The 16,704-nt window shown below is 37.4% G+C and overlaps 1 protein-coding gene across 3 annotated transcripts in view; it reads right to left on the reverse strand.

Moving 5' to 3' along the window:
* SGCD (sarcoglycan delta) overlaps positions 1 to 16,704 on the reverse strand; it is a 520,002-nt gene that overhangs the window by 89,545 nt on the left and 413,753 nt on the right. For 2 of the 3 annotated variants that reach the window (XM_058165781.1, XM_058165780.1), the window contains one exon: positions 8,850 to 8,969. In XM_058165781.1, the coding sequence (XP_058021764.1) occupies positions 8,850 to 8,969 (120 nt within the window). Of the gene's footprint in view, positions 1 to 6,730; positions 7,698 to 8,849; positions 8,970 to 16,704 lie in introns of those variants that run through there. The other variant, XM_058165782.1, reaches the window with a different exon arrangement.

A 16,704-nucleotide genomic window follows, 5' to 3' on the forward strand; every position in this document is an offset into this window, starting at 1 on the left:
CCATTAACAGTTTGGTCCTACCCCAAGGTCAGTTTTATCTTTCTCTAGAAGCAGATAGAAGAAATGTAAATAACACACTGGTTATTTTCTAATAACATATTTAACAAGTTAAGTGCGGGGTTGTAGATTAGTAGTGGGAACATAGAAGATAACTTTGATTTGTTTTCCTGAACAGTGAGGAAGTCACTAAAGACATGATCACATTTTTAAAGAAGACCTAGTGAAATTTTTGGAGAAAATGTGTCTGCTGCCTCTGCCGGGGAATGCTGGAGTCTTTAAGACTCCTTAAGGGGGCTGCTATCGCCGCCGCTGCCTATTGGCAGTTGGATTGGCCTCCCAGAATACCACTGATCAGCTGTTCCAGGCAGTGGGGATTGCCACCACCTATCGCCACTGCCTGTTGCTGCCACCGCCTATTGCTGCCTCTCGCTGCCACCGCTCTCTGCTGAATGGCTACAACCGCCAATAGGAAACAGCAGCGCATGGCATTGGTGATAGGCAGCAGCAGCAAGTGGTGGCAGCAGCAAAAGGCTATGGCAGCGATAGACAATATTCACTCCCTAAGACACATAGACATTTCCAACCACTTTTTTGGGGGAAAAAGTGTGTCTTATAATGCAAAAAATACAGTACCACAACACTAGTGTCTTAGTAGCCCGTTGGGCCTGAAGCTTACCATATTGGCAATGGCCTGTCCATAACTTGTATCACAACAGTTTGGATATTGTGTAGTTCTTTAAAATATCAGTATCCTGCTTTTCTTTTCACCAACAAACAAATCATTCAGGATCAATGGATCAGAAAATAATTGATGGAACAAATAAATTACAGCCTCACTGCACTAGTTCTAGATAAAGTCCAGCTGTTCAAAGTGAAATTTGCTTAGTGTAGAACTGAAAAGGTGAGTTGATGTTTGGTAAGAAGCAGCACCTGAATTCTTCAATTAGGGGATTTATTATGCTAGATTGGACAAACATCACAATAGTCATACTTCAAGCTTTCTCAGTTTGCATATTTATTTTTCTCATCAGGGTTCCAATAGCATTATGTTTGAAATCAGTGTTGACTACCGTATATACTCGAATATAAGCCGATCCGAGTATAAGCCGAGGTCCCCAATTTTACCCCAAAAACTGGGGTAAACTGGGGACTCGAGTATGCAGGGTGGAATGAGGCACCACCGTTGGGGAAACCTCCTCCTCAGCTGAGAAGGCTGGCGGCCCCCGCCCGCCTCTCACTGCACCGCAGGGCTTCCGTCCGTAAAATGTGAAAAAAAAAAAAACTCGAGTATAAGCCGTATATACTCGAGTATAAGCGAGGGCTTAAAAAAAAAACTGAGTATAAGTCAGAGACCAGTATAAGAGGACGTTTTTCAGCACAAAAAATGTGCTGAAAAACTCGGCTTATACTCGAGTATATACGGTACATGTCAATTGTTATCGTTCTATAGGCTAATTTGATTGTGGTTTCTTTTCTTAAAAAAAGTCTCATTCTAATTTAAATTACTTTATCTTTCATTAAAATGCTTTTATGCAGTGATAATAATTTGACTCTGCTAGTGAGTGATCAAGTGGCATGTAGAGGACTTATTTAAAACTAATCTGTAGTATAAAAAGAACTAATTAACAGAATAATGTTTTATGATTACCCTTTATTTATAAGTGTTGTAACATTCAATTTTCATTAAATAAATAAGTAATTAATGAACATCAAAATTAATTTTCAGTGTTTTCTTATTAAAATATAGTTTAGCTACAACTGTTGTTGCTCCATATGCTCAATAGAAGAAACAAATCAATGTTTCTTTTTTGGAAAATCCTAAGACAACATCGCCAACAAAATGATTTACAAGTATAATTAAGTGTTCATGTTTCATTGACCACTAATAACTCTGGATTCCATTTTACACACTTGCTCAGGAATACCTCCAAAGAATGCTGAAAATTCTTCTATAGTTTAGAGTTGCCACTGCAACCAATGGGTCAGAAAACACCAGCACAATATTTATATTCTTAAACAACCTGAAGCAGATCTATGTGGTTGCTATAAGTCGACACTGATTTGATAACACATCAACAGTCAAGCAATATATTCCTAAACATTTCTGGCATGTATCTGAAAAATTTCTCTGCAGCCATCAATAAAAGATTTAATTTTGTATATTCAACTCTCTTTCTTTGAGAAAATGACAGATCAATAATTTAAATTACTTTACTAAATATATATTTGTTTCTCTACCTTGAGACCAATGATTTACTGATATAAAATTTAAACCACTATGGCTGAATCTCCAAACATGTCTAAAATGCAACTAAATTTGCATTGAAAAAAAAAAAATTTGCATTGAAACAAAATAATTTATAGTAAAAATTAAAGAATTTAAAATAAAATATAATTTAAAAATCCTTTTAAAGTATGTGATCAAATAATCAACTTCTGTTACCTTTTTATGAATATATAGAAAATTAAAATTTTGGACCAAAACTTCTATTTTAATTAAATATTTCAATAAACTTAATGGATGTGTAACAAATGAAGGAAGTCTGGCTTGAGAATGGCGTAAGATCTCTTCAAAGTCTTGACTTTTGGTCCACTGTCCAAATTCTATGCAATGCTGACAAATATTTAGAAGACATCTATTTTCATAAAGAAGCTGCCCCAGCATTACCAACAACAATTTGGAAAGCTTGAAAATAAGTTCTTCTCTAATTAAATATACCTGAACTTTGACAATGGAGGCTTGGAATTGAAGTTTACAGCCCCAATTAAAAAAAGGAAAATAAGTTTGTTTTCAATTAAACAATTGTTTTGAGATCTTTGGAAGCTTTGATACTATTTAAGATATACATAAGAAAAGAAAAAAGAGAAAGGAGCTAAAGGAATACTACATGTTCCATTAAAGTCAATGGGACTAAAAGAAACATAAAGAAATTATTAAATTGGGATAAGATTTTGAAAAAGGGCAACAAGCAGAGACAAAGAAAAGGCGTGGTCTAGTATCACAGAAACAAAATAGAGACTGTTTTATAAATTAAAGACACCTAAAGGCAGAGGAAGAAATGACACAAGAAGAAGTGTAACTGTTTTTAAGCATGATAGATATAAAATGGCTACTTTGTTATTTGTGAATTGCAACTTTATCAAGGGTACCTCTAGAGGCAGAGGGAATGGTTTTTGTGATTTCAGAACTATTCCTAGGAAGATGGATATGTTGGTGTGATTGCATGACAGCTTCAAGAAAGGATTTTGGATGGCTGACCTCAGATTTAAATATATTAAAGAATTAAGCAGAGAATTGTGTCATTTAAGAAAGAATACAAGTGATAATTACAGAATAATTATTAATATTGTTTTGGGGAATGGAGGAAAGAATTATAGAAAATAACAGGGAAAGTGGGAAATGAGTGTTAAGGAATCTATGTTGAGGAAATAAGGTGTGTTTTTTTCCCCGCTTTTCAAATGGAATTGAAATAATTTGTGATAAAATTTACAAGGGAGTAGTTGAATACAATGAGGGAAATTATTTGAGAAACAAGAAATATTTATCCCTTTTAATTTTTAGATGGTTGATTTTTTATTTAAAAGGAATACAGAATAAGTTGAGACTTGTGAAATTTAAGAATTTAAGAGATAATTAATAGAATGATTACATATGATGTTTTGGGGAATTAAGAGAACTAAGTTAAATATGATATTGAAACTGAAATGGTATGTAAGAGAAATTTTATGTTGTTGTTTCCTTTTTGTATTTGTTTTCTTTTTTTCTTTCTTCTTTCTTTTCTTGTTGCTTTTTTTTGGGTACTGGGCTATGTAATAACAATTGTTTTTATGAGATTAAATTAATAAAGGAGGGTAGAAGGGGTTTAAAATATGGGGACTAGACTTGATTTAAATATTGATTTCAGAATGCGGGGATGGAATAGAATCTGGTGATAGATATGTGCAAATAAAAATAATTTTAAAAGGGAGAAGGAAATATATTGGCGAAGGTTGTAGAGAGTGTGGTTGCATGGCAGCTTCCCCAGTACCTGGATGAAGCTGTCTATCTAGACCCGTTCCAGTCTGGCTTCCGGTCCGGTCACAGTACGGAGACAGCTTTGGTCGCGTTGGTGGATGACCTCTGGAGGGCCAGGGCCAGGGGGTGTTCCTCTGCCCTGGTCCTATTAGATCTCTCAGCGGCTTTCAATACCATCGACCATGGTATCCTGCTGCGCCGGTTGGATGGATTGGGAGTGGGAGGCACCGTTTATCGGTGGTTCTCCTCCTATCTCTCCGACCGGTCGCAGACGGTGTTGACAGGGGGGCAGAGGTCGACCGCGAGGCGCCTCACTTGTGGGGTACCTCAGGGGTCGATTCTATCGCCCCTCCTGTTCAACATCTATATGAAGCCGCTGGGCGAGGTCATCAGTGGTTTTGGGGTGAGTTATCATCTGTACGCTGACAATACGCAGCTGTACTTTTCCACCCCGGACCACCCCAATGAAGCTGTCGAAGTGCTGTCCTGGTGTCTGGAAGCCGTACGGGTCTGGATGGGGAGAAACAGACTCAAGCTCAATCCCTCCAAGACGGAGTGGCTGTGGATGCTGGCACCCTGGTTCAGTCAGCTGCAGCCGCAGCTGGCTGTGGGGGGCGAGTTATTGGCCCCAACGGAGAGGGTGCGCAACTTGGGTGTCCTCTTGGATGGGCGGCTGTCGTTTGACGATCATTTGGTGGCCGTCCGCAAGAGGGCCTTCCACCAAGTACGCTTGGTGCACCAGTTGCGCCCCTTCCTTGACCGGGATGCCTTATGCACGGTCACTCATGCCCTCGTCACCTCCCGCTTGGATTATTGCAATGCTCTCTACATGGGGCTACCCTTGAAGTGCACCCGGAGGCTGCAGTTAGCCCAGAATGCAGCTGCGCGGGTAATAGTGGGAACAACTCGTTGCTCCCATGTAACACCACTCCTGCGCAGTCTGCACTGGTTACCTGTTGTTTTCCGGGTGCGCTTCAAGATATTGGTTACCACCTTTAAAGCGCTCCATGGCTTAGGACCCGGGTACTTACGGGACCACCTGCTGTTACCTTTCGCCTCCCACTGACCCGTACGCTCACACAGAGAGGGTCTTCTCAGGGTGCCGTCCGCCAAACAATGTCGGCTGGCGGCCCCCAGGGGTAGGGCTTTCTCTGTGGGAGCTCCCACGCTCTGGAATGAGCTTCCCCCTGGTTTACGTCAAGTGCATGATCTTCGGACCTTTTGCCGTGAGCTGAAAACGCACTTATTTATTCAAGCGGGACTGGCCTAAAATTTTATTGGGGTTATTTATATCTTAATATTTTTTAAATTGTTTTAAATTCGGCCACTTTATAATATGTTTGTTTTAATTTCTTTTAATGTTTATACTGTGATTTTTTACTTGGCTGTACACCGCCCTGAGTCCTTCGGGAGAAGGGCGGTATAAAAATTGAATAAAATAAAATAAATAAATAATAAAATAATATATTGGATTTAATGCAATGAGGGGTGGAAATTTGAAATTTGTTTAATGATGTACCTGACTGATATCCTGTTCAAAATGATTTCTTTTATATTTTACAAAAAATAAAAAATTTCTTGGGGAAAAAAACAATTTGGAAAACTTGGTCATAAAATACATGCTTTGGTAAAGCACTAAAATTAAAAATAGATAATGACAAATTTAATAATTGAAAACTTTGGGAACTACAAACAAAAAGATTAAGCTAGTTTATAGCATTCTGGTCCTTGCAGTACCTACCAGAACATTCATCTTTATGTTAAACACTGCTAGAATCACATCGAAGTTAGTTACAAATTAAACATAGTAAAAGAAGAATTTTTCAAAAACTGCAGATCTTATGAAATTTCTGCTTTCTTATATGAGGTCTTGAAAAATTGGTTGAGTGGTTGATAGTAAGAAAAGGGTCCCAATATGCATGTATGTACAAATGCTTTAATGATGATTGTGTATCATTAAGTAATTGTCAACTGTTACCCATGTATAGATTTTTGTCCATGAACATCTGTCCCTAACCTGGTCCTTCAGTTCTTCCAATGATACACACATTCCTACCATAACTAAATCCATCCAACTTTCTGGTCATCTTCTTCTTTTCTTTCCTTCCACCTTTCCCAGCGTTAGAATTTTATCCCCCCGTGTTGGGTTTTCACCAGTGGTGAACTCTCCCCGGTTCTATCCGGCTCACTAAAATGGTAGCACCGGCGGTGGGAGGCTCCGCCCACCCACCAGGATGTCATTACATTCTGTTTTTTAACCATCTGTGCATGCACAGAAGATTCTGCACATGTGCAGAGGAGGTGCAATGCACATAGTGTGTGTGTGCTCCTGTGTGGGAGTACGCCCGAACTGGTAGCCAAGGTAAGTGGATTTCACCGCTGGTCTTCACATAACATAGGTACAACAATTTAAACCTGACCAGTGTCTTAATGTATGCCAATAAAAGTAAATTACTCTTTAAATGTTTCTCTCAAACTTCTCTTCTTCATGAAAAGGACAGACTGTAATATTTTCTATGCTCATCATGGCTGGTAGTTTGCAAAGCAAAATACATGTTAATGCCTTCTTTTTAAAAAAAAGAAGTTCTAACTTTCAGATGTTTTAAATATTGTTTTTCGCTCCTTGCTTGGTTTTAATTCTGGAAAAGATGTGAAGCATTCCAATAAAAAAAAAAAAGCGAGCGAGAGAGAGAGAGAGACAACCTTATTTTATTACTTGAAGGCCCTCTGAACTGCTTTTAAGAGTAAATTTCAGATCAAGCTTTGAACAAGTACAAAGAAAAGGAAATAATTATCATTAGCCAGATTAAAAACAGAATATGTACCCAATCGTTGCTGCTCTAACCTCTCCAAAACAACTTTCCTGCCAGATTATAATGTTGTATTTCTTTCTTTCTTCCTTTTTTGTAACAAGGTCATTTGCGGGAATAACAAGAGTATCTGAAGATTGTTCACACAGAAAAGAGATAGTAGAGGAACCTGGACTTTGCCAATACTGAAATAATTTATTAGTAGACATGCTCTACCCTAAACTAATTAGATTACAATCAACAAAAGAAATAAGTGTAACACATATCAAGGAGGTCATTTAAAGCTGTTATACATTCAGCTTTGATGTCATTGTCTCATTTTCCTTTGATGTCTCTTTTAAGAGAGAAAAAGAAAAGCTGAGGACATTTTGCTGCAAACATAAGCACCACATCACCAAAACTATACAAATAAGTTTTTAAAAATCTGATTTATTGGCTTTTTTGAAATTCATAAAATATAAATCTTTTTAATAATAAATATACATCTATACAAAACTCTCAGAAAAGATACTGAAAATAATATTTCCCCTTTTGGAGCTGATTATTGCTTTATAGGACATGACTGAAACCAGTTGATGCAAATATTGTTAAAATCTTTTATCAAAAGTAGAATAAACTAGTATCTGTTGATGTCAATTTGCATTATTTCACCAGAGATTCTGGAAGTTTCAAAATTATGCATAGTTGAATACCTGCTTTGTGAAAGGTATTTGAAAGCATAAAAACGTGATTGCTAATACCTGCATCATAAACATTAGGGGAAGAAACTGAAAATATTATTTTGTGAGTGGGAAGTAGAAGTGGAATTGAATGGAAGTGGAATTCTATAGTTGACTTCATATTCTTAAATATCCTCCAGAAGGCTTCCAATTCTCCAGAGTGAGTTTTAAGGGTGTGCAGAGAGACATAGATAAAAAGAAAAACAATGGAAATTCCATTTCATAACCAGACATTTGCTTATATAAAACAAAATTCTATTTTATTTCTATTTTATTACCTAAAATAAAGTGTAGTACCTGCACTACTATTAATCTTCTCATCATTCCTATCACCCATCTCCTTCCACTTATGACTATATGACTGGAACTTTGTTGCTTGTATCCTTATACTGTATATTGATATTGATTGTTTCCTGATTGCTTATTTGTACCCTATGACTATCACTAGGTGCTGTACCTTATGATTCTTGGTGAACGTATATTTTCTTTTATGTACACTGAGAGCATAAGCACCAAGACAAATTCCTTGTATGTCCAATCACACTTATCCAATAAAAAATTCTATTCTATTCTATTCTATTCTATTCTATTCTATTCTATTCTATTCTATTCTATTCTATTCTATTCTATTCGCAACTGCTGATATTAATTTCTACTGCCTAAGTAAAAAAGTATTATGGTTTGGGGATCACAAACAGAAATGGACTTAACATAAGACTCTAAATAATAATAAAACAGCCTACAAGCTGTTTTTAACTACCATTTTGCCCCAAGGTCTAGCAGTACAGCCAAATTATTTTAAGTGATTTAAATAGTCTTAGCTGTGTACTGTGGATGATATAAATTGCAGGCTTCTGAAGTGATATAAATGCTGACAAAACCAAATGGCTTTAATGCAGAATGTGCAGCATTGCTACTTTCATTACTGAGGACCGAATGCCATTTCATTTTTAAGCTTTAACACATAAAAACCATTTAGAAATGGGTTTAGATGGAATGGCGTGGCTTACTTGCCCACATCTGTTTGTGAAAGGATGAGAAGCAAAGACGTTTGTCTTTCATAACACTGCTTTGTAATATATGCCGTGACCAAGATGATGGTCACCCTGATTGATTTCCCAAATTCCTTATCCTAAAAGTCTTTAATAAAGAAAGCTGAATTCACAAAAAAACATTTGATCAATTTTTACCGAAGCCATGAGAGAACATTTTTTCATAATGACTGTAAAAGAGATCTTATATATAAACTATTTTAAAGTAGTCAATATGCTGATAATAAGAGAAGCTTAGATGAAAATTGTTTACCTAAAACTTTCAGTCTTTCTGCTCCAACGACCACTTCATTATCATCTGCAGAAAATAACAATTTCCCTGAAGTGGTTAGCACTTGAAATTTTTGGCTGTAGGCTTCCACTGCTTTGGGACCTAAAGAAAAGAAAGAATTTAGTGGTCTATATGACTAATCTAATCCTGGAAATTAAACATAACTAATATTTATTAAGCATAATGAACAAAGCTTCATGGAGTGGTTTATGCTAATAAACTTGAATAAATAAATAAATATTCCTTGAAATACTGATAAACATGCCTGCCTATATTCTACTATATTTACAGCATGTTGTTGTTAGTTGTGAAGTCGTGTTCGACCTATCGCGACTCCAAGGACAACGTTCCTCCAGGCCTTCCTGTCCTCTACCATCCTCTGGAGTCTATTTAAACTCATGCCTACTGCTTCAGTGACTCCATCCAGCCATCTCGTTCTCTGTCATCCCCTTCTTCTTTTGCCCTCAATCTTTCCCAGCATTAGGCTCTTCTCCAGTGAGTCCTTCTTTCTCATTAGGTGGCCGAAGTATTTCATTTTCATTTTCAGGATCTGGCCTTCTAAGGAGCAGTCAGGGTTGAACTCCTCTAGAATTGACTTGTTTGTTTGCCTTGCAGTCCAAGGGACTAGCAGGAGTCTTCTCCAGCAGCAGAGTTCAAAGGCCTCGATTCTTTGGCGCTCAGCCTTTCTTATGGTCCAACCTTCACAGCCAACTGGGAAAACCATAGCCTTGACTATACGCACTTTTGTTGGCAGGGTGATGTCTCTGCTTTTTAGTATGCTGTCTAGATTTGCATGTTACTTTAAATCATAAACATAACATAAATTTACTTTAAATCATAAATAAATTAAAATCAATTTTAAATAAATTTAAATCATAACATAAATTTACTTTAAATCATAAACATAACATAACAGCATGTTACATTAAATCAATTAGGCATGTGTTTTACATTTATATTCTTTAAAAAATCACTACTCTGTTGTTTGTTACTGACTTGAATACTGTCAAAAAACATTTTCAAGTTGTCATTACCAGCTAAAAATCCATGAAATTATGAACCAGGAGCTTCAACATTTCCAGTAAATGAAACACTGGTTCCCCTGTATCTCCATAAAGGGAAAGAAAAGATGCCTAGTATAGATAATCTGAGAAAGAACTGACTGAGTGGCATGGAATCTATTTATGTATTGTATTTTTGCAGCATATTATACAGATGTATATTATGTAGATGCCAAAGAGTAACACAGCTGACCTCTGACAGTACCATTAAGATTAGAACTTGCATCTTGCTTGCATAAAATTCTCATTTAGAAACTCAGGGTAAAATTCAAAGTATATATGTATTTATTACAACTCTCATAGGCCAACCATCCCTACACATCTCTAACACAAAAGCAATCATAGAAAGATAAATAAAAACAAGAAATAAAAAAAACGCATTTGAATAAATAAATATGGTTTTAGCCTATTCATAGTCTGTTATAAAGAGGAGGCTTGCCTTAGTGGCAATACATTTCATAACAAGGGCTTACTATACAGAAAACTGAATTTATCACTGATATTTTAAATTGTCTGTACCCCCTCACTGGATTTAGGTAAACTGTTTCATCCACTTAACTAAAGTAGATGTATAATCTACTTTAGAGACACAAATTCTCTTGTTTCTGAATAGAAACTTCCCTTCCATCTATGGAAGGCTCTCATTCATATGAGGAATTCCATTGGTGGGAAGACACATTTTGCAATCCCCAGAATTACCTTCCATAACATATTTGACAAATTTATCTATCAGTGACAGAACACATTCAGAGAATGTGAGTTGCACCAGTGGGAATTGACTATAGTAATTTCTTTTCCTTATTTCTGAGTGAGAGCAAATACTGAACAGAGCTCTAGTTAAGAAAACTCTCCACTCTCACTCTCTCTACACATACATACATACAGTGGTGGGATTCAAGTAATTTAACAACTGGTTCTCTGCGCTAATGATTTCTTCCAACAACCAGTTTGCCAAACTGCTCAGAAAGTTAACAACCTGTTCTCCCGAATTGGTGCGAACTGGCTGAATCCCACCACTGCATACATACATATTTATGAATATGAATATGAATATGAATATCAATATCAATCATTTGGTTTTCTCAACAGTATCAGTCATTGGTGTGCCTGACACTACCACAGGCAAAGATAAACTTTTCCTGAAAAACAAAAGGCCAATGGAAATGAAAAAGATTTATAGCGAAACCTGATTGACTAGAACTAGATTGACTAGTTCTAGTCACCATCACTCTATGGCATGTGTGCCACAGGTGGCATGCACAGCCCTCTCTGTGGGCACGCGAGCTGTTGCCCCAGCTCAGCTCCACCGTGGATGCATGCGTGCCTCCCGCCAGCCAGCTGGTTTTCGGGTCTCTGCCATGCATGCATGGGGGGTGAGGCGCACGCAGGAAATGCACACGCAAGCACGGGGAGCAGACTGCACACAGGGTATCGCGCACGCATGCGTGGGGGAGAGGGGGTCGCACATGTATTTCATTATGGGTGTGCATGCGTGCACTTTGGGCACTCGGTGCCAAAAAGGTTAGCCATCACTGGGCTAGAACATTTTAAATGTTCTGATTAGTCTTTCAACATTATAGAAGATGTCATTTAGTCTGAACTCATTTTAGAGTATACTGAAGAACAGCAAAAAAAGATGTCCCATAAAGATTTGAAATACAGCAAAAAAAGATTTCAATAGCAGTTTATTCTTCTCTCCTAACAGAAAACTAAGATTCAAAAAAATACTGCTATACTTCTAATAAATCTTTTTTGAATAAAATGCCTGACCCCTTCTCTCACAAATCTCCCTTTAATTGCCACAATTTCTGAATACTCCCATTTTCTAAAAATAAATAAATAAATAAAATACAGGCTGCTCTTCATTCAACATAAGGTTGGGCATCACTTCTATACCTATTAAGGTTCTCTTGTTGCCTTTTAATCAGGAGCAAAATCATATTTAAATAGTTATAATACTGTACAATGTATCTTTCTTTGAATACGTTTTACAAAAAATGGTCTGTAATGATATCTACATCATAAGTTAAGCTTCTCCTTCTACAGACATGCCCTGTAATATATTTCTGGTCAACAATTAATATGTAAGGATGCTGTGTTACAATGAAGTATGAATGAAGTTCATAAAGAATACAAGGTATTTGACACAAAACATAGTTGTGTAGTTCAAGGAACAAATTAGGAAATAGATTCATTCAAGCACAACAACGTGGCTAAGCTCTACAGATTTAGGAATGAAGGAAAAGTTACTCCCATTCTAAATATAGTTTTCAATTAAATACATATATTACAGTTGAATTATATTAACATTGTAACACATTGTAACATTGTAACCTGACTAGCATTTTTCACTTCCAAAGGGAATGCATTTTTACCCTTTTAATATATTTTGTGTTGGACTAGCACAGTGAAATTAGATTACTTTTTGCATTACTTCAATAAAATGGAATCCACAGTGAAAAGGGTTATGTAGTATTGTTGCAACTGCAAATATTTTCCTCATTTCTTCTAATTGCTGTTTATGTCCCACCACAAGCCTGTGTAAACAAGGCATTACGAACTCTAGCTGACCAAATCATGGAGGCTGAAGCCAAACACCCTGATTCACTGGCTATTGTTTTGGGAGATCTAAACAAGGCAAACTTAAGGAAAGAACTACCAAAATACTTTCAGCATGTCAATTGTCCCACCAGAGGCAAGAATACTCTAGACCACTGCTACACAACACTAAAAGATGCCTATCGGTCTTTACCACGTGCAGCTGTAGGACACTCTGATCATTGCATGATTCACCTTGTACCTGCTTACAGGCAAAGACTTAAAGCCATAAAACCAATAATTAAATCAGTGAAAACCTGGACGGAGGAATCAGAATTAAAGCTACAGGCATGTTTTGACTGCACTGATTGGAATATTTTAAAGATACCTCTGCAGACCTGGATGAACTCACAGATACTGTAACATCATATGTCAGCTTCTGTGAAGACCTATGTGTACCTACAAGGAACTTGCGAATACACAGTAACAACAAACCTTGGTTTACACCTAAACTTAAGCAGCTACGACATTCCAAAGAGGAAGCCTACAGAAAAGGTGATAAAATGCTGTACAATCAGGCCAGAAATGCACTAACAAGGGAGATAAGAGCAGCAAAAAGAAGCTACTCTGAAAAGCTAAAGAATCAATTTTCAGCAAATGAACCAGCAAACATGTGGAAAACTCTTAAAAATATCACCGGCTATGGCAAACCTCCTTCCCAGGCTGAAGGTAATCAACAACTGGCAGATGACCTGAATGAGTTTTACTGCAGGTTTGAAAGGAAACTACAGCCACCTATCTCCACAACCCCCATCTCAGACACACCAACAACAGCCAAGCCTCCTACAACTGACCCCATTTCATTGGGTTCACAACCCCTAGTGATCACAGAAAAGGAAGTGCAGGACCTATTTCACAGACAAAAGCCAGGAAAAGCTCCAGGCCCAGACAAGATAACTCCTTCTTGCTTAAAAGTCTGTGCTGACCAATTGGCCCCCATCTTCACCCATATTTTCAATAAATCACTAGAGATGTGTTATGTTCCTTCTTGCTTCAAACGCTCTACCATCATCCCAGTGCCGAAGAAGCCCACCATCAAGGAACTGAATGACTACAGACCAGTTGCTCTAACATCTGTAGTCATGAAAACCTTTGAAAGGCTAGTGCTTTCCTACCTGAAAACCATCACGGATCCGCTGTTAGACCCCTTGCAATTTGCATACCGAGCAAACAGATCAACAGATGATGCTGTTAATATGGCTCTGCACTACATCCTACAACATCTTGAGTCTCCAAAGACCTATGCAAGGGTCCTTTTTGTAGACTTTAGTTCAGCATTCAATACCATCATTCCAGACATTCTCCTAACTAAGCTAAACCAGCTACAGGTACCAGAACAGGCTTGTAAGTGGATCACAAGCTTCCTAACAAACAGGAAGCAGCAGGTGAAGCTAAGCAAGATCACATCAAATACCTGTTCAATTAGCACAGGGGCCCCCCAAGGCTGAGTGCTCTCCCCACTTCTCTTCTCTCTGTATACCAATGACTGCATCTCCAATGATCCATCTGTTAAGCTACTGAAGTTCGCAGATGACACAACAGTGATTGGTCTCATTCGAGACAATGACGAATCCGCATATAGACGAGAGGTTGAACGATTAGCCTTGTGGTGCAACCAAAACAATCTGGAACTGAACACACTCAAAACCGTAGAAATAGTGGTAGACTTTAGGAAAACCCTTCCATACTTCCACCTCTCACAATACTTGACAACACAGTATCAACAGTAGAAACCTTCAAATTTCTGGGTTCTATCATATCGCAAGATCTCAAATGGACAGCTAACATCAAAACATCATTAAAAAGGACAACAAAGAATGTTCTTTCTGCGCCAACTCAGTAAGCTCAAACTGCCCAAGGAGCTGCTGATCCAATTCTACAGAGGAATTATTGAGTCTGTCATTTGCACCTCTATAACTGTCTGGTTCGGTTCTGCAACCCAACAAGAAAAACACAGACTTCAGAGGATAATTAGAACTGCAGAAAAAATAATTGCTACCAACTTGCCTTCCATTGAGGACCTGTATACTGCACGAATCAAGAAGAGGGCCGTGAAAATATTTGCAGATCCCTCGCATCCTGGACATAAACTGTTTCAACTCCTACCCTCAAAACGACGCTATAGAGCACTGCACACCAGAACAACTAGACACAAGAACAGTTTTTTCCCGAAGGCCATCACTCTGCTAAACAAATAATTCACTCAACACTGTCAGACTATTTACTGAATCTGCACTACTATTAATCGTTTCATAGTTCCCATCACCAATCTCTTTCCACTTATGACTGTATGACTATAACTTGTTGCTGGCAATCCTTATGATTTACATTGATATATTGATCATCAATTGTGTTGTAAATGTTGTACCTTGATGAACGCATCTTTTCTTTTATGTACACTGAGAGCATATGCACCAAGACAAATTCCTTGTGTGTCCAATCACACTTGGCCAATAAAATTCTATTATTATTATTATTATATGCCTCATTGACATATTTCAGTTGTCATTGCTATGCTATTATTTCCTAAAAGAGAGAGGTTAGGATATTATTATAATATATTATATTACTGTTATTATTGTAATTTTTAAAGTTATCTAGCTAATTGCAGACTCTGTATGGTTCATCAATTGCAGGATAATTTGGGAGCTGATTTTTACAAATGTAAAGTCAAAGATCAAAGCTAGTAAATAATTAAATAACTCACATTCAAAATCTTAATGTGATTATATAGTACTGTACTATAGTACCATACTATTCGAATCAAATGTCACAGGGTTGAACTACTTGACAGCATTATTTCACAAAGGCATAAAGAATTAATAACCCAAGATGTTATTATAAAAACTTTGTTAAATGAACTTTTAAATTTTTCATAGGTACATGCAAATAAAAGGACTTTTCACTTCCTGCCTGATGGAAGATATATGAACTAATCTCTACTGGGTTATTCTGTGCCATAGCTATTAAAGACTGTATTTGTATTTTTGCATGTCAGGGGAAGTCTATGGAGATTCTCAGTCATCCAGGTCATGGTTGTCCCAAAGGTGCTTTTTCAAGAGGCAACTGGACTTTCTGGTTTTTCTTCAAAGACATTTTGTTTCTCATCCAAGAGCTGAAAAAGAAAACCAGAAAATCCAGTTGCCGTCTGAAAAAGCACCTTTGGGGTATGAGGGAAAGATTTTTTCACACTGTCCCTATGTCCATCTTTTACCTATCCCATAGTTAATTAAGTGAGTCTCTGTGTTTAAGAGACAAAGGTTATTTTTCCCCTCTCATTTTTATTTCTCTTCAAGATGTAGCTTAGACAGAAACAGGGCTTTCCAATCCTGTCTATTTTTTTTTAAATAAACCTTGCTTTTACTTCAAATAAAATGAGACTTTGCTAGAAATCACCAATTAAGAACACTGAGTGTGTGTTGCATGTGTGTGTTTTTTTATGCTTATATTTTGGGTCATATTCTCTCACAACAGCATCCGCTGTATCAAATCTCTTACAACAGCTGGCTAAGTCTAAAAGATGAGGACAGACTGGCCCAATGGCACAAAGCGCTATCCAGTAGGTTGCTCACTCTCATGGCTGGTTACAGTAGTTGAATGGTAGAAGAGTAAAGATTCTGAACTAGCCTTTCCTTGCAGATCTCTTAATTCAGGGTTTTCCCACCAACTGGGCCACCATGTTAGGAACCGGGCTGCAAAGCTGGAAATGAGCAGCGGGCGAGCAAGTGAGCAAAACTGGAAAAATTATCTTCCATGAAACCAGTTCTTGGTGGGTACCATCAGATTGCGGACCGCTGCCTTAGTTGACAATCTGGAATGAACTTGATATCAACATTGGACTGTATTAAGCTTCTTTCCTGAGAAGGATGGTCACATCCACTCTGGCAAGCAAGGATCCATTTCAAAAACATCTGAAATGTATCAATGAAAGAAGCATATTATATATTTGGTATTCGATTCGATGGAGTTGGTGGCCTGAAGGAGGAAAGATTCTGTATATTTTCATGCACTGGTTAGGTTATCCCGATTAGAAGAGTTAAAACTAATTAGTGTTAACTAATCAGTTACACCGATTAGAAGGGTTAAAATGCTGATGGATTTGACTAATCTCATGGACACCCACTTCTAACCCTAACCCTTTGCCAAAGAAATCAATGATCTTTCAATCATCCTGGCCA

The sequence above is a fragment of the Ahaetulla prasina genome, chromosome 2 (genome assembly GCF_028640845.1).
Source record: "Ahaetulla prasina isolate Xishuangbanna chromosome 2, ASM2864084v1, whole genome shotgun sequence".
NCBI classification, from domain to species: domain Eukaryota; kingdom Metazoa; phylum Chordata; class Lepidosauria; order Squamata; family Colubridae; genus Ahaetulla; species Ahaetulla prasina.